Source organism: Neodiprion fabricii, chromosome 5 (genome assembly GCF_021155785.1).
Source record: "Neodiprion fabricii isolate iyNeoFabr1 chromosome 5, iyNeoFabr1.1, whole genome shotgun sequence".
In the NCBI taxonomy this organism is placed as follows: Eukaryota; Metazoa; Arthropoda; class Insecta; order Hymenoptera; family Diprionidae; genus Neodiprion; species Neodiprion fabricii.
The window spans coordinates 2,276,800-2,295,195 of NC_060243.1; the positions used below are offsets into that span (position 1 = coordinate 2,276,800).

The 18,396-nt window shown below is 41.6% G+C and overlaps 5 protein-coding genes and 1 long non-coding RNA gene across 19 annotated transcripts in view; 5 read left to right on the top strand and 1 right to left on the bottom strand.

Moving 5' to 3' along the window:
- Positions 1-559: 559 nt before the first annotated feature.
- Positions 560-10,486, bottom strand: LOC124184068. The gene is made up of 3 exons (XM_046573444.1): positions 10,112-10,486; positions 1,202-1,351; positions 560-1,123 (listed from the first exon to the last, which is right to left on the bottom strand). Exons 1-3 carry the CDS (start codon positions 10,244-10,246, stop codon positions 1,043-1,045), a joined length of 366 nt encoding a protein of 121 aa, XP_046429400.1. The 5' UTR covers positions 10,247-10,486; the 3' UTR covers positions 560-1,042.
- LOC124184066 lies at positions 1,829-3,649 on the top strand. The gene is made up of 3 exons (XM_046573441.1): positions 1,829-2,425; positions 2,492-2,647; positions 2,846-3,649. The coding sequence occupies exons 1-3, from the start codon at positions 2,362-2,364 to the stop codon at positions 3,061-3,063; spliced, it is 438 nt and encodes a 145-aa protein (XP_046429397.1). The 5' UTR covers positions 1,829-2,361; the 3' UTR covers positions 3,064-3,649.
- Positions 4,488-5,798, top strand: LOC124184064. 2 transcript variants are annotated; one of them, XM_046573439.1, is made up of 4 exons: positions 4,488-4,619; positions 4,700-5,004; positions 5,084-5,254; positions 5,352-5,798. In XM_046573439.1, the coding sequence occupies exons 2-4, from the start codon at positions 4,793-4,795 to the stop codon at positions 5,467-5,469; spliced, it is 501 nt and encodes a 166-aa protein (XP_046429395.1). In that variant the 5' UTR covers positions 4,488-4,619; positions 4,700-4,792; the 3' UTR covers positions 5,470-5,798. The 2 variants fall into 2 exon arrangements, with proteins under 2 accessions (XP_046429395.1, XP_046429396.1); XM_046573440.1 differs by having other exon boundaries at positions 4,587-5,004.
- LOC124184067 lies at positions 8,381-9,843 on the top strand. The gene is made up of 3 exons (XM_046573442.1): positions 8,381-8,744; positions 8,805-8,975; positions 9,069-9,843. Exons 1-3 carry the CDS (start codon positions 8,678-8,680, stop codon positions 9,221-9,223), a joined length of 393 nt encoding a protein of 130 aa, XP_046429398.1. The 5' UTR covers positions 8,381-8,677; the 3' UTR covers positions 9,224-9,843.
- A 502-nt stretch (positions 10,487-10,988) lies between the features above and the next one.
- LOC124184069 lies at positions 10,989-12,247 on the top strand. The gene is made up of 2 exons (XR_006871117.1): positions 10,989-11,255; positions 11,338-12,247. It is a non-coding gene; the product is annotated as an uncharacterized LOC124184069 (long non-coding RNA).
- Positions 12,248-15,053: 2,806 nt separating this feature from the next.
- Positions 15,054-18,396, top strand: part of LOC124184055 (RNA binding protein fox-1 homolog 2-like) — a 123,090-nt gene continuing 119,747 nt past the window's right edge. For 3 of the 13 annotated variants that reach the window (XM_046573423.1, XM_046573421.1, XM_046573424.1), the window contains exon 1: positions 15,066-15,555. The gene's annotated coding sequence lies outside the window, so the exon portion shown is untranslated. Of the gene's footprint in view, positions 15,556-18,396 lie in introns of all 13 variants that reach the window. The other 10 variants (XM_046573416.1, XM_046573418.1, XM_046573419.1 and 7 more) reach the window with 8 other exon arrangements.

An 18,396-nucleotide genomic window follows, 5' to 3' on the forward strand; every position in this document is an offset into this window, starting at 1 on the left:
ATACTTCAACGTGATTCCGTATTGTTCTCGAGAAATCCAATTCCTATTTTCTTCGCAGGAAACCGTCAAATGCAACGGGCAATATCTGTTTTGTACCTGTCCCTGTTTCCGACTGTTATTCGAAAAAATTCGACTTCATTCATACCGACGAATTCCAATTTTCGTCGTAGTTTCAACGTGGCCTTCATTATAAAACTATCACAATGAGCTTGATATGTTTAGTCCATGATTGAGAACCTTTTGGCTGCTTTCTAGAGTCTCTTTGTTGCGTAACAAACCGTATGATTATCGAACTGCGAAAAAAATGCCAATCAGTTTTGAGTGAAGAATAAACAAATTATAGTTTAAACAAGTAGGCGAAGATGGCGGGGTGGTAGAGTCAACCGGTGACGCCATCCGTGATGAAATTCAAAATTAGGCGCGAGATTTAAATGTGGAAACAATTCGTTAGACCTAAACGAGTGGCATTAAATTAATTAGATAATTGAGCTCGATCAACCGAGTTCATTTTTGATAGTTAATAATGACATCATATGATCTTTCATTTGTAACTGCAGGATATAAATGATTTTTTATTATTGAAAATAGCATTAGCATAGTTATTATAATAGTACCTAGATAGTGTCAATTCTTTCGTAATAAATATACGTAAAACTTTAAAAGGCGATTACAATATTTACGTGCGTTACACGTCTGCATTTAAAAATTGTATATAGAAAGTATCGCGCTCGGTACCGCAAAATTTGTATTTTTTTTTACTTACTATGGATACACACAAACGCGTACCTAGCGTAGGCGACGGTGTAGATAAGTATATTAAAGCCACGAGTATTTCACTTCAGTTTACCATTAATTATATATATATACTTATACATGTATGTATGTATAATCTAAATACTAGTTTAAATTCGTGATATAATTAGAAAAATTTATCGAACGTTAAAAAGAATTCAATTACTAATAGATACACTACCTGGCGTGATCGAATCTCGAATACATATACGTGATGAGGGTTGAAAAATTATGCCGTATAATGCATAAGTTATTTCCGGGGTCGGCCACTTCGCTGCATGAAGCAACCCTTGAAGGAATTCAGTCTTACGTCAATTTCTCCCTCCTCCAACTGCGAATAAAATAAGATCGTTGTGAAGCTTGAGCGATATGAACTTTTTTTTCCTACGGTTCGCTGTGCAGCGCTTACCTGGTCGGGAAGGTAGATCTCCTGGTAACAGGATGGCGAAACGCATTCCCTGATGCATCGCACCTTCGTTATGCTGTTACCCTGTTGCTGCAGCATCCTGCAGGCTCCGCTCTGCTCGCAGGCCTGTTCGAACTCCCTGAAGAGCAGCTCCTGTTTCAAAGAGAAAGGATACAAATGAGGACAATCATGCTTCGAGCAAGTAATATTATTTCCTGCATTCAAGGAATAGGAGGAATATGGTATATCGTATTACTGTTAGGCAAGTTTCGTCTTGCAAAACGGAAGTAAGTAAGCTTGATGCTACTCCCGGTGATAATGATTTCTACGATTTTTTTTAGGGAAATTTGGACATTTCGTACAATTATACATAGTTTCTCATGAAAACTTGTACATTTTCATGAAAATTTGTATTCTTTCAGTAAAAAAATCTACAAGCTGCTGCAATTTTTGAAAATTTACGAAAATTAACAATTCTAGACGAAAAACTAGGCATGTATTTACATTTTTGTAAGAATTAATTCGAATTTTGATCAAGAACGTTCGAAATTTGAATCAAGGACGTTCGTACAGTATTCCCTTCCAACCGACTCCGGCAGGTTGTAGGAGGGTAAGGCGGTACTTCGAACCAGGTGCATTGTTATGTCTGGCGCGGTAGCTGTTCGGGGACAATTGGCAGGGCGATGAGTCAGCAAATGAGGGCCAGGCAGGCACTTTTCATCTCTTTGACGACGAGTGCCTAATTTGTTTGTGTGTACAAGCACGCCGCCGCACGCGTAGGAGCGGCGCATGAACGGCCGCTTCGCCGAGAGTAGCGAAACGGAAACGAACGAGAAAGACAGAGAGAGAAAGAGATGCCTCGAGCGCCGTTTCAACCGGATGAAAAAACGGCGCCGTAGTCGATGAACACTAAGCACAAATCCCGTGAGCAGAATGAACTGGATCCACGGACCATTGGGCGGATCGCAGAGTTAGTTCAGGGATAACCAGTTTGATCCAGCATTTGTTGATAGCAAGACACCGGCAGGAGTAGCCGGCATAATCGCGTCTCGCATCCTAGCATCCCATTGCAAATATAAAACACCGGGACCGATCGACGGGAACATCAATAAGCCCGTAGTTGCGGGCCTTGGTGGATAGTCTTCCAAAACGAACCTTCGAGAATGTCGAGGATAACCGGGCTCTGGCCCCTCCTGGCGGTGCTCCTCGCCTGTTGCACCCTCTTCGGTAAGTCAGACTTTATTCAAACGTACGTTCACGCATATCGTAACTCATGTCTGGATGATTTAATAGACGGTTCGACGGCCATCCAGTGCTACGAGTGCAACAGTCACACGGACAGCCGGTGTCTCGATGACGTTCTTCCGAGCTCGATGAAGATGCAATGCCACGACCAGCACACCTTGTGTAGGAAAATCGATCAGATGATCGAGTTTAAGGTTAACGGACGTACGTTCAACTTGCGTTATATACCCTACGTCATTTCCTCGATGATCCGATAATTCGGTCCGACTATTTCTTACTTCCAAACTTCTTGTCAATTTTTGGCATTTTCAAGATTCCAATAACATTAGTGCAACGCCTCAATATCATCTTGCGAGGTGAGCTTCACGTTTCGGAACTTGTACATTTAGATTCTGATTACAGTTCCCGAGGATAGACGAATCGTAAGATCGTGCGGATGGGAAGAGTCAAAGTACAAAGGCGAGTGCTACGACAGGAGTGGATTCGGTGGTATACAAAGGGTCTGCTCGTGCACAGGTGATAATTGCAACGGCAAAGGTTATCATTCCTCCTCCTTGGTTAACGTCTTGTTATCATCCGTCGCTCTGTTTATTCTAACCAGAGAGATATCCGCGTTCTAAGATTCGCAGCTCCGACGCACCCGTTATACAATATTGACGCCTAGAAAAAAAGTCACTCACGTCAGGTTTGTTCTTGTCTTTTGGTTAGTTGTTTGTTGCAGGTTTTTTCATGTATTTCCAGCAAGCAATTAACCAAAACTCTATATATCTCTATAGTGAAATATAAATTATTTTCATTCAAATATGACGCGGAATAAAGAGAGTTTTGACTATTATTATTAACAATACTATAGGGTTCTAAAAATTTTCAAACAAAAATTTAATCAGACAATGAGGAATTGTGTATAGATTAGTTTTTAACCTTGAGAGGGTCGGCCTGGCTCTTTCAGGAGTCAGCAGATAATTCGAAAAAATATCGAATTTCAAGGGGAAAAAGTCGGCCCTCTAAAGGTTAATATACCAGTCAATAACTTAATACATCACGCGAATTTGCAACGATAATGAAAATTTATATCAGACCAAATATATCTGTATAATATCTAAATATACCTAGACGCATGTACACACAGAAGCTGAGAGTGAATGAAATTGTACCTGTAATGTACGTATAATGAAAGATGTTTGTATTTTTGAAAGTCAAAAATTTTATAAGTATGAATGTATATATATGTGAAATAAAAAAAAATTTTCCGAAAATAATTTGTGTCCAATTGTTTTTCACGTAATTTCTTAGTATGTTCTACATTCCGTGAAACACATGACAGAGGAGATGTTGAGAACTCTATGAGTAACCTTACCGGGACTTCGACTCGAGCCCTCGAAATTATTGCTTATACCATTCGGTTATGGAATATGAAACTTGATTATATACATGTATGAATCGTCAATCATATGTTGCAGGACTAATACTGAAAAAGTGAATTTATTTCGAAGGCTACACTGTTAGAAAAATCTACCTAAGCATAATGTCCCAGCAAGTCCACTTTATGTTTGTGTTATTAGCTACATTTCTGTTAGCAAATATGCCGCAAATTATTGAAATTTTAAAATTTAACTTGTCATATCAACATTTAATTTGTAAAGTGTCCTTTTTTTTCACTTAGTAATATATTAAAAAATGGATAAAATCAACCCAAAAACTGGAGTGGATCTGCTGTGACATGTTTTTTCTAACCGTGTGTAACGTACTTATGTGAATGACGATTCCCTCTGCTCTCAGAACCGTGTAACAATCGTTTTATCACAGCATTGTTCGGTGCATGTTACGTTCTCACTATAAACCGGAAGTAACCTGGATAGCACGATGGTGAGGCTTCTTTGTAGCTCACTCAGTTCAGAGGAGGGATAATTCGCCGGTTACATTGTCCGACGCATGGTCGCGGATTGGGAATAATCGGCACAGGACTATGATTCAGTGTCTGATGTTTTTTTTTCTTCCTGTCCGTTGCGGAGCGCCACGCGTTGCCAGTTTATTAGGAGTGGCACGCGAATGGACGATTTGCGCCGACTCGACGGGTCAAGTCAGCGAGGATTTGAAACAGTCCTCGGAAAAGATGTGCTCTGGCTTTGCTCATGCATTTGCCAAGTATCTTTCGTCCGGTTAGATGCTGCACTTGGTAAAAAGTCTCTCTTGACATCTTCCGTCCACCGATCGGATTCCCACCGACGTTAATAAACCCGGTTGCTCGAAGGGCAGGTAGACGGCGAAGTGCGGAATGATCTGGACCCCGCGTAACCACTTGACCAATTACTAAGTTCAGAGGTGACCAGTTCAATCCAGTGTCCGTTGATGGCAAGATACCGGGTTTCGCCTAGTGCGATGCCTCGCATCCCCAGGTCCATCCCACGTCCGAACAAGGAGCACTCATCACCGGCATTCACGATAAGCCGGCCGTTCGTTGGTCTCAGTAGACGTGAAGAAGTTTGTAAGAATGTCGCCGGGAACGAGGATGGTCCTTTCACTCATGTTGCCGATCCTCGTCTGCGCCTCGATACTATTCGGTAAGTCTGATTCCGCACGCTCTGCACTCGTCGCCAATTGTTACAATTGTGTCTAATTGATTTTCATGCACCCGCTAAGGCGATTCGAGTGCTCTGGAGTGCTTCGAGTGCAACAGCCACATCGACAAACGGTGCGCCGATTCCGTTCCTCCCGAATCACTGAAGAGAATATGCCACAACAACGAGAACGGCATCAAGTACAGCTTGTGTCGGAAGATGGATCAGACGGTAGATTTCTCCGTCTACGAACGTGAGTCCTGCGATTTTGCATCTGCACATCCCACACCCCGGATCCTTGATTAAGTCGAGATTCCGACACCCTCAATGAGCTGTGCTTGCGATTCCAGTGAAACCGGAGAGACGAATCATAAGAACCTGTGGCTGGGACGAATCGAGGTTCCGAAATCAGTGCTACGAAAAGGGTGGATACGGGGGTTACCAGAAGGTCTGCTCGTGTTACGGTAACAATTGTAATGCCGGAGATGGCCACACGCCCATCTTCTTTCTCGTCCTGTCGTCATCTTTCATTCTTGGCATCCTCACGAGAGAATTGTATACTTTGTAATTTGTAAGACTGCATTGCGCACTGTATAATCCGCAAGTCCTTTTGCTGCATGCGGTTTTTTGATGTTCTTGTCGTTGCTTTTGTTCGTTGTTTTCTGTAATCTTCGTCCTATACGTTTTAACGAACAAACCAAATCATTCATCTATTAAAACATTACGTACAGGTGTATAAATTATTATATTTGTCAAAACAGTGCAGGATACAAATACATGATCAGTTGTTATTGGTATACACGTGTACCTGTGGTTGAAATAGATTTCTTTCCGCCCCGTCACCATACCTATTCTGATAGAGTGGGAAGATATTTAGCCTTCTTACAGACGCCACCCTATACGCACTGCAGGTACTAATCACGCTGTATGTAATACTTCCTTCGTACAATGTATGCATTGAGATCATCCTCAAATTACGCAACGCGTCGGGGGCGGGTGTCTTGTGAGTGGCGTGAATACCTCGTTCTGAAATTATGATTGGCACATCATTTACCGTATTAACAACCATTAGAAAATCAAAAGTATAAATCCTGTTTAACAGTTATCCAGATTTGTATTTATATTGGAGAATTTGGATGTTGTATTCTACGTTGAGAAAATCCCGTTTTGGATCAGTGCGAGGTAAATTCGTACATGCGTGCGAATTTACAGAAAATCTACGAGCGAGTGATTCAGTTACGCAATGAAAAAATGTGCCGACAAATACTACAAATTGAAAATGAATTAAATTTCCAAAAATGGATTGCTTATCTACTTCGAGGAAATGATTATCAGGTTTGTTTTTTAATCGCTGAAACGCAAAATAGTGTCACAATTCTGAAATTCAAATTGTTGATTCTGATGGAAAAAATATCAAACAAGAGTCTATATCAATCTGGGATACTTTCCGTGTCAGTGTTACGTATTTCGTTTCATGTAACATAGAGCGCTGTACATTTTAAATATTTTTTGATTGTCAGTTCAAATTGTAGCGCGTGGAAGCTGTCGAATTAGTCACACTCAAGTTTATAAACTTGTATTTACAATTAGGTATCACGATTAGGCAAAAAGGTCTGCATATTTTTATTTTATTACGCATGTCAGCGAAGTCTGCGTTGGACTCGTTCGCGTGAGAACTATTAATAATTCATATTTTGATACACTTTAATCCTACGTCCCATCGCCGTCCCATTGCATATTAATTCGTGACTGACAAATGAAGCTATATCACACAAAGCATGCTGTGCTGCGTTATACAAATTTTTTAACGTCAAATTACAAATAATAGCTGGACTTGTTAGTTGTAAAATAATTTTCTTCTTTCACGTAAAATATACATCATCAGTTTTTCATACTACATATACGTTTCAGAGAATTTTCAAATGCTTTCTCATCGATTATCATGATAATTTCAACAACTGATCCTTAGCTGTCGTAACCCTAAAAGTGGTGGCATCATTGTTCAAAAAAGCGAAGTGATACTCGGTGCAATTTTTACGCTGCAATATTTATGCATTCTAGATAAAAAACGATGTAAATGATTTTTAACTTTTCATCATTACTTCTTACATTTACCAACTTTTCAACACTGGCTCTGATTTTCTTTCCGTCCGTTCATTCGCATCGTAGTACAGTCATATGAGATGAAAAAAGAAGTAAACCTCAAAATTGAAGATAATAAGCTATAAACTTGGGTAAATCTTTGTTTTGACATTCTATAAGTCAGCTGAAAATTTTTGTAGAATCTCGTGTACGTGAGTCAAGATATTCGAGGTAAAAGGTTGCAAAACCGGTTTTTTGTAAATATCTTGTCTCCTTTGCTCTAAATGACATTTGGAGTAGTTTGTAAAAGTTGTAGAGCATAAAATTCTCTGCAAATTTGGTCTGACGCAACGTTTTATACAATTAACCGTTCTTGAGATATGAAGCTAAAAGTGGGAAGCGCTTAGCCGTAGGTATGATAACGCTAGGTCAACCGTGGAATGAGTTTCATTATTAATAGCAGGCATGTGGCTTATATAATAATCCTCTTGGGAATTAATTAGTAAAAAACCATTAATTATAGTAGATAACTAAGGTTTCATCATAATTACAATATTTTTAGTAAATAATTAACTTTATAAACCGTAATAAGTAATGGATTCCATGGTCATCTTCATCTCCACGTAATCCTGGCATGGTTCAAGCGACTTTCTATGCTATTTTTATACTCATGCAAATCACACTAAACCATCGATCAAATATATCGAGATCGACACTCGCTCTTGTTTCTGTCTCCGTAAACTTTTCACTGATCTGTATAGATCGGTGTAACTTCTGCATAGAACGCTGCCTCTCTATGTTATCTTTAGACCTACAACTTTCTATTCGGACGTTATGTATCTGTGGTCTGAAAGCCAGAGGAAGAAAATTCTTCGTTATTACATAAGTACAACATATTATACACATCATTGATTGCACTGAAGTAGAGCTGAAATGAAAGCTCTTCAAACTCGTATTCTCGAATTTTGCAGTTAGTTGTGAAATGGAGGGAATGGGGAGGGGGGACATATCAATGAACCCTAATGAAACTCACTCAACTTCAGACTGATTGATTAATTATAAAAGACCCAACTTTCGCTTGACAATAATAATCCAAGTAACTCTACGGACCCAGATGATAAAACAATTATCTTCTACGCTTATACAGTGAACAGAAGTTCACTGTTTTATCATCGGGGTCCGTAGAGTTACTTGGATTATAATCGTCACACCAGAGTCAAGTCTTTTATAATCAGCCTCTCTAAACTCGAGTGAATTTTATTAGGTGCCATTGATATGTGATAATATTGTCGCCGTCTAGTCCAATAAGTCTTCTCTTCGCGGTAAAGAGACTGCGTCGGCTCGCACGTGGGTTTATTTTTTATGTACTTGGCCTGACCCTGTTGACGATGAGTCTCTTGATTAGGCACCAACGTTATCAAAGTGAGATAGTACATTTTATTCTGTTTGCGGTTTCTAATAACTTAAATAAAGTTCAAAGATCACTATAGTTTATCCAGCGTTTATCCAACATTATAATATAACGCTGAGCCCTCGTATCGTCCATTCCGAACGAGTCCGTCATTCGTAAACCGTGTTCAGAGTTCATAAAAAAATGTCAACGCCAAGATCAGCCAGGCTCGTGTCTCTGCTGGCGGTGTTCCTGGTCTGTTTCTTCATTGGTGAGTCTGATTTTCCACATTCGTCGCAACAATTGTAATCCACATTTTGCGGTATAACAGAAGGTTCGAGGGCGTTGGAGTGCTACGACTGCAACAGCCATATTGACCCCTTGTGCGCCGATGAGATTCCACCCGAATCGGCGAAAAAGCCTTGCAACGAGCTTCCTGGTGGTTCTGGGTACACCCTGTGTCGCAAGATCGAACAGACGATCGATTTTTCAGTCAACGACCGTTAGTCCGCATCCTTTTTTTTATCACGCTTTTTATTTTACGTCGTCCGATATGCCAAGGTTACGAAAACTTTAATTGACCTCTTAATCGCAGTGGAACCTGACAGACGCATCGTAAGGATGTGTGGTTGGGACGAATCCAGTTACAGCAACTCGTGCTACGAGAAAAGGCCGTCGCCAGGTATCGTACAGAAAGTTTGCGCCTGTCGCTACGACTATTGCAACGGTGGTGGTTTTTCATCCTGGTGATCCTTACCCGAAAAAGCTGGTGCAATTTTACCGCAGGTTCAAATTCTTTGTTCGTTTCATTTTTTCATACACGAATAAAGTACGCAAGTAAAGGGAGAAACTATGACGTTGCTGAGAATTGTCAAGTTCAATTAAAGCGATCTTGCTGAATCAGGAGAGCAAGAGAGTTCTGTCGTAAAACTTTATTTCTAAACTAATTAGAACTAGGAGATTTTCTTTCCCACGCAAACGTACGAGGCGAAAATTACATCTGTTACGAAAATTGAAGACTGAAGACAGGCGTGATTGTTATGCTGCTGTCGTATTATCACGTTGTGTGGACTTAACCCGACTAGATATCAATGAATATTATTATACGTATAAACTGTTTCCCCAGACTCGTTGGGTCAAATGTCAAGATAGCGCATGGAGATATACTCATGCGATAAAATGTACTATCCTGCGATAAAAATGAACATTGATGTGAACAACGTTTTGTTGGGATGAATGTATGCATGTGTGACGCATTTCGTAAAATCATCATACCCGCCAGAGCTGCATGTGTGCAGTTATAATTATCATTTAGTTACGTATACCAAATTTGTAAAAATGACAGAAAACGATATTTTTTTGCACTTCAAGACTTGTTTTTACTTCACTATTATCCGCAGTAACGTTCAAAAATGTCTTTTTAAAATTGTTAAACGTATCGTGCGCAGCGGCAAGTACTGTAATTTCAAACAGATAAAGACGTGCATAAAATGATAAACCGTGCAGGATAAGGCCTGTCCCAAAAATATAGGTATGTATGTACCTACAGACATACAACTTTGCGACGTGGTTATGATACTATAGTATACGGCGCGTAAAAATTTCGTTCATCTTGACCAATTCAACAATCTGACTTACGTTTTTTCCCGTTTCCTTGTACGGAAATTCCGGAAACGTGAACGTCTTCGAGGTCCCATCGGCGGTTCGTCCTGTGCGAAGTTGACCGAAGATCAGCAGGATAATCGCGAGGACGCGGGGCGTCGCGGCCGCCATCTTTTCACCAACGGGATCAATAAGCGTACGGTGGCGACTCCAGTGTTCCCGGCGAACGAGATACCGACGCGCCGAAATTACTCCTTACGACTTTTCCACCGCTCAACCCCCGTCGCCAGGTTTTCTTCAGGTCAAATCTGAGGTCAAATGTCAGTCTTCTTTCCCGGCTCTCTTTTTCAACCTCCATAAACCAGAAGTGGATCCGGCTTTGATCCCCCAGCATGGCCCTTATTATACCCATTCACGTTTTCCTCTGCGTATAAAGGGGGAAAAAGAAACTTAACAAAAAGTGTAAGATTATACTTTGTTTCTCTATAATTTTTCGAGTACGGAACTTTTGCGTGTGATTAGAATTTTTCGCACCTATTCGTTCTGCGATCGAAATAGTCATTTTCATCCATCTGTCCGTGTCGACATTACATTTTCGAAGGCAGCTTGGATGTGAGTAAACCGTATTCAGGCGTGACTACGCATGCATGAAGATGAAACAGTGAATGCAGGCGCGCTGTCCACAGTGCAGCAACAAGTTAATCTATAGGAACTGGAGCAGTGGGAACGGAGGCGCCTGATCGGGAATCGATATTCATAACCTCGATTCGTGTGGCCCATCAGTGTCAGTCTCTGAACCACACCGTGCGCCGTCGGCGAGGAATGGGACGAGGTACATAATCGTGTGGGGACTCATTCGGGTGTAGCGATGTATGTCTTTCTCAGCGGTCCACGGACTGCAACAAACGTATGAAGGGAGTTTTAACCATGCACTAATATCCAGTTTCAACTGTAATACTGTAAATTGTAACATATTATATAGATCTGCACACCATTGAATCACCACTCACGGCACATATCTAGAATTCTCTATATACGCGTGCAATGCGGTCAATTTATAACTCTAGTCACCATCCAGGTGTAACGTCTGACGAAGCATTACAGCGGTGGACTCGACCCGGAGTAACTAGGGTTCTAATTAAGCAGATGGTACACACCGCGACGTACAAATGGACGGATAGTACGTACCACCTATGTCACATGATGGATGAACTGTGTACACACGCATATTTATGTAGTTCTGTGTTCCTATATCCGCGCAGAGTGAGGACACAGGCCCGGAGGCCACGTTCAGCCATGGATAATACATACCTATACGTGCAGAAGTGTAACTAACATCAACAATAAGAGCGAAACTGGAAGACAGGCACTCTCGCAACTTCCAGTTGTACCCCATCCTGCAGGCATCTATACTCTGCGTAGTCAGATACATAGGTATAAACGCCAAGCACACAGGGTGTTCCTGATCAAACGTAAGTTGTACATAGGTTTGTGGGATAGGTACAGCTGGTTGAGTTTTCGTCATAGGTACTCTCTTTTGCCCTCCGCACGACATCGATCACGGTCCCTGCAATGCAAATAAAGCGTGAAAATAAAGGTAATTACTCGGTAAAATCGACCGAATTTCATCGTACAGACGAATTATATCGGCGGACGTAAATTGTACCTACGTGAGATTGTCAACTCAGCAGTTCAAAGCCAATATCTTCGAATTTCAAGAGGCCTGCATCTGACTCAAGAATGACTCGAGCTAATTAAGTTTAACCTCTTCCTCGTTCTTCTGCAGGAGTCTTCAATTCCCGTCGGCTAGGATGATCGGCGCTGCGCGGTGCCTTTGCAGCTGGTATATTCAAGTAGTAGAACTCGGTAACAAGGCAGGCGTGGACTGCAGGAACTGACAGCTCGGCCCTGCAATTTCAGTATTATTATACACTACCGACTCGCACATCCATTAGAGCTGAAATGTAATTTGGAATCAACATCGTATCTAGGACACGAACGGCAACAATGCGTACCGTATGACTTCGTGTACATATTTATATTGTATAAGTATGCACCTTATTGTCAAAATGATTGATTTTACTTCAATAATGCTCTGCTACGTCTTTTTCTAAGACCATAGTATCAGTCGCCCTGACCATCGATCATTGAATATAATAATATTTCTTTTACGTAATTCTCATTGACATGAACTTAAAGCTCATAGACCGAAGGATTCGAGCATTGATTTACCGCATGGTTCCGGTAGTGGAGAAAGATTTAATACAGTGTTAAAACGCCTTCGTCGACGAAAATACGTAATCATGGAAATATTGTAAAACTCACGACTCGCTCCACGCCGGACCCTCTACCTTTCTGTACGTTAAACTTCAATTGCTCATTCATCAATTTTCCCTGACGAGAATCGATCGTTGAAACTGGCGCACGTCACTGTTTCCCTTTTCCCTAGTGTCGATACTCATTGTCGACGGGCAGAACCTCGGCTTTTTATCGGTGCCGTCGTATCCGTTATTATACAGGTATTTTTCTTCGGTGATAAAATTAACAGAAGGATGGCTTGTCGAATGCAAGGACCCCATCAAGTCCTTTATATACACCGCCCACGCTGCTTTTGCCGCGTCACCGTCCGTGTCGTTCGTGACGCTCTGAAATTCCCATTCGCTATATTATACACCAATCAAACTTTCTAAGGACTATACAATACGTCATATTACATGTATATAAACATGGGTATATGCAGATGGGCCCAGCCTTTGTCGGGAAGAATTATTCCGAATTCTTGAAGGCCGTATTGGATTATTCGACAAAGGTGAGCGTGTACCGAAAAAGATACAACCGTGCAAATAGGTGCGGTTTGAACTTTCGAAATTAATATAATTTCCCCGACTGTTTTATATACCCACCCGCTTATATGAATATTTGTTTCCCTGTGTTTCCGAGCTTTAATCAAAAGTAAAGGGCGCACGTTTGTTTTCAGCCGGTGGGCTCCAGCTCACATACATATAGCAAGCCCCAAAAGCTCCGCCTGAAACTTTATCCTTCTTCTATTCCCGCTTTTCCTTTTTGTCTTTTTTCCCGTTAACTCGTGAGTTTTCTCGACGATGCGAAAACGGCGAGACTCGACGATGCGTTCGGGCTGGGCTACCACTTCGAGGAGGTTTAAGATAGGTAGGCAAGAGGTGTACCTACCGACATATTATTGATCTGCTTCAGCCCCCTTGCCCTCCGCCCCGCGCACCGTGACCTACCGATGCGATAAAACGGCTCCGTTCGCACGCGTCGAACCGATCGTCGAACGAACGTGACCTCTGCTCATCTTACATACTTATTACATACCCGACGTTTTTAATGCCCTCCTCGCTTAATAGATTTCCTTCAACAGGCTCCTCTCGCCGTGATAAGAGTTCGATCCATCGCCTCAGTCGCAGGTCCAGCTGCAATAATGATAAAAAAAACGCTGATCATGTGGAGCGTGAACTGTTGTATTTTTTTTTAGTTTTCTACGATATACGCTATCGAGTCCTGGTCTTATAAACATCAGGATTTCGATCGAGAAGTGTTTTAATTAGTATTCGAAGTTGAGAATTTACGCGATTGCGTTTCATACCAAACTTGCTAACTATAGGTAGATAGGATTATTCATCGCCATTACCTCGCCTCGAGAATCCACACCCGCTCGATTTTCTTATCTCTGCCATGTTTTGCGAACTGTTCCTGAGGGATTCGCGACATGTATATGGCGATGAGGGTTTCCGCAGACGGGTTCAATTCTGTCAAGTTGGCTCTGGTTAGGATTCGGCTGGTAATATTTGCGCTGCTGCACTGTAATAATTGCAAGAGAAAGTTTGCGGCTATAGTTTCGCTGTCTTGTGTAACATCATATTACATGTATCATTACGGCGGTGAGCATCATACTTACAGAAACTCGTATTTCTGTACTTACCGCATGGTACGTTGAAAACTTGGCAAAATGAAAAAACCAGCCGTATTTCTATCCGAGGGCTGCGTAAGCCCGCCAGCACGCGATATCTGCGACCCTCTGAAAGATAAACGGAATACGTGCCTTGAGAATCTTTTGATCGTGCAGGTTATACGCACACAAGACTGCGGGAAAACATCGCCTCAAAGTAGTCAAAATTTTCATCAATCCTCACGCGGCTAAAAATTTCTAGGTTTCATTAAACAAAAGTTTTCAAATTGGTCACAAATTTGTTGCTCAGAATTCAATCGTACGTTCTGATTCTTCCAAAGTACAATATTTAACGGTCGGAACAAATGAATACGCGCGGGATAAAATCGATTCGAAATACGGAAGCCGCGTTTGGCAGGCGATTGTTTATGGTGATTTATTTTTCAAGGTCGAACAAGCGTCGAGTATTAATGGCTGCGTTTTATTTGCCAACTTCCGGAAAGGAAAGGCTTAGACAAAGTTGCTGATTGACTAATTTTTCGCCAGAGATCGATCGCCAGACGAGTCCTTCAGTTCTTTCGTTTTCACAAAATGTGTCAAATAACACACATCCGACGAAGCGTACTACAATTTGTTGAGTCGGTAAGGTTGGTAAACAAATAAAAATATGCACAGCGTGAAAGTCGGATCGAGAATCCCAATCTGGTTCGTTACGAAAGTCGAGTGGGTACAGCGAACAAATGCCATTCCAGACGAGAGAAAGAGGCGAATCGTCTGAACGACGATACAAAAGTGTGTAAAATTTACTGCGTATAACTTATTCCTTGACACCAGTATCAACTAATCCAACTCCAAACGTGAGAATCTGGTAACCGGCTCATTGAAGGAAACTGCTCAACCCGCCAAATATTCCTAGATGAGGTACAACAACAAATATCATACGAGATCCTCGTGAGTACGTCAGGATATCTAATTTTTGTTACAGGCGATTCTTCGCGAGTAGGGTGAGAGGCGACGGACCTCGGAGTTCGCACCGTTTCCATGAGGCGTCGCCTTGGTGCGCGCATTCGCGGGACGCGGTGCCGCGCTTCGAGGTTCGAGCGAGTCAGTCAGTAAGTTGACATTATCAACGTGCCGCGTGTGTCGCGTCCGGTCCCGATGACCGCAGTCGCCTCGAGTTTAACGACGTTATAAATACGTACTCGACGATACCCGTAAGAAGTGAAACGAGTGCCGTCGCATCGCGTCGTGTGGTGTTCATGTTGTGATTTGTCAGTGATTGATGTGAAGTTGCCGGTTACGCGCATCGCTGATTCTTGATCAACGTAATCGACAGACTCACGGCTATGTATTCGACGCAGGGGTGACGGTTATCATCCGTGCCGCGATGCCAACTTGCAGTGCGCTTTGCCTTCCGTAAAAATACGAGATCTGGATTCATCGAAGCTGCTGAGAAATCAAGAGAGAATCTTTGAACTGCTGCTGTTCAACCGTCTCGCTTACAGAGGAAGAGCTCCGCATCATCAATTCTGGACTATAAATACACACGCCACCGTCACCGTCGTCATCGGTGAGTCGTTTGTGTATACGTATTGTAATAAACGTTTGATTCTCTCGAGCCTACGCGTCGCGATCCGAAAACAATACTTTCGGTGTTCAAAATCGTTCGAATACCGAATACCGGCTCCCGATGTTCTTATGTTTCGCTCAAACGTCGCAATCTTCACGTGGATCGAAAATTTATACCCAGCGAGCGAAGGACAACGCGTTCGCGAATCGTGCTTCTCACTCACGTGCGAAACTTTGCGATCACCTGCAGCTCTCGCAAGAAGTTTACTGACTCCGTCCTCGACGCAGGTTTCGATCGAGTCTAACCGGATTCCTCCAGAGTTCTTGTTTCTCGATCGATTTCGTGTGCGTGTATTTACCCGTACGCGCGTGACTCTGGGTCATTCGCTCCGGCACGCGTTTAGCGTATGATTTATCGTGTCTGGAAAGATTCGAATATCCCTAATTCAAACTGCTGCAAACGCTTAGTGAATGTACAAATCGAACGAGTCTGAAGTGAGTAGCGTTATCTTAACAAAATATTGGTGAAATAAATCACTATTTTCTTATTTTCACAATGATTTTTAAAGAACTGTTATTACAAAATATGAGAGTATGTTTTGTTTCATTACCGTTTACCGAATTTCAAACCATTCGAAAATCGCGATGTAACGGTTTTTCCTCGGCATAAATCGTTACGGCAACGTGTTACTAATTTCAACACGGTCAAAACGTTGGAAGGTCAGAGGCGATCCTCGTTTTTTTAATAATACGTCCTTATCTCCGACCATTCGGTGTTGAATATGTAAACACAATTCAAGCCCGCACGGCATCTCACTCGATTATAGCCCATGCACCATGAATAATATTGAATTTTATACGCCTCATCTGTTTTTGTACCGACGTGAAGTTGGCGCGTTGTTTGCCTCGCCGATTATTTTTTCCAATCCAACCGCCTCCTAGCTATCGTGTATACTTGTATGCTTTTCGTGATCGCAACACGACCTGCATCAGCACGTGGAGCCGGTTTGAATTTCATCGTATCTCTCTTCTTCCTTTTTTCATTTGTTACCGCGTTTTTTATGGTCGCCGCCGGACAATCGGCGAATGCGTTTTCTTGCTTCTCTACTTTTTTTTTTTTCTTTTTTTTATTTTCACCACACTTCATTTACAGATAAGAAACAACGCGATACCAGTTCACTTGCGTATGTATATAATGTATAATTGATGCAGAAACGTTGCTCTCGATTTCTTCTCCTTCTCGCTTGTAGTAATATAACGGTGACGACTTATTCGGCTGTGACGACGATGGCATCAATTTAAATCATTTCACTCGCCATGTGGACGACGGTATCAATTTTTTTTCTTTTCTTTTTATATCGGTCAAAGTTATTTTCAGTCCCTGGATGTTAAAAATCCGTTGCCAGATATCTCTCTCTCTGACAACGAGTCCAACTATTTGTAATACAATCACGACACACTCGTTCATTTTCACGAATGCAAAACAGCAAAGGGGAAGTAAATTTTGTCTATAATATGCGATATTTCAAGGGGCGGGACAGCAAATAACTTTCAATTACTTAAGCAAGTTCAAAATCATGTAATCAACCGTTTGTAAATGTTATGCTATCGATATCGCTTGTCTGTCGTTTTTCTTTTTTCTTCCTCCCCTCATCACTTTACAACGAAGTTATTGCCGCTGTTGCCGTTGCTGTGGTTTTTACGATAACGCGAACGGCATACCTTATTCCTTTTCTCGGTTTCCTTATCTTGTTGCGATATTTTATTGCAATATGCTTGAATGGATATAACAATGTCTACAATACATACGTATATAATATACTCTTATGCATATTAACGAAACACAATGAAATTCAAATATGTATGTACACATGTACACACACGCGCACAATAAATTCGATTCTCGGAATGATGCGTGTATAAACCGCCATTGAATCATGCTTCGGCAACTATATCGTAATAATAACAATAACAATAACAATGGCATTTCGATTCAACACGACAACGAACACAACGGACAAATAAGTAATTCTCGTATATTTAAAGAGCGAAGTCGACCAGGCATTTTGGCGGGACGTATATATGTATTAACAACAATAATAGCAACGATGATGATAACGATCATAATGTAGAATGAAGTCCTCCGAGTGCTTGGGGATCGTTTCAATGGCCGGTATCGATCCGTTCTGTGGAATTGATAAAAAATTGTCTATAATCATCGTTTGATGTCAGGTGCGCGGTGCGCGTATTATTTATGTGGAATTTGTCGAGTCAACAGATACGTTGGGTACTTTTTATTCCTTCTCGTATTACAGTATATTGTGTATCGCGTAGCGTGTGTGTGTGTGCGCAATGAGATCGTTCGGAGAGTGAGAATGAGAGAGAAAAAAAAAAAAAAAATAACAACAACCCCGACACAACACCTGATTACAGATGATGTGGAAAATCGTTTATCAAGAGAGTTTAAAATTCACAGCGTAAACAGCTTTGAACAGTCGAGTAGAGCAGAGAATAATAAACGAGAATACATTCGGCGAGTCTCTTGTGGAAGAAGCTCAAAGTTGTGGGAATAATAAGTATCAGATATCGCGGCGATGAAGATGAAAAAGAAGGAAAAGGATGATATTACAGACTTCCCGACGGTGCCTGAGGCGGGGTAATCGATTCGATCCCCGCACCTAAATCGATCCTTTATCTATTCGCCAGCTCTTTGAAGTACGAACGATAAATTCATTCGCGCACCCTGTATCGATATGACGTATAGTTACATCCAATCCGCTAATGGAGAATCTATCGAAACTCTCAACACCGTTTGAAATTTATGGAATAATGCATGGATGCA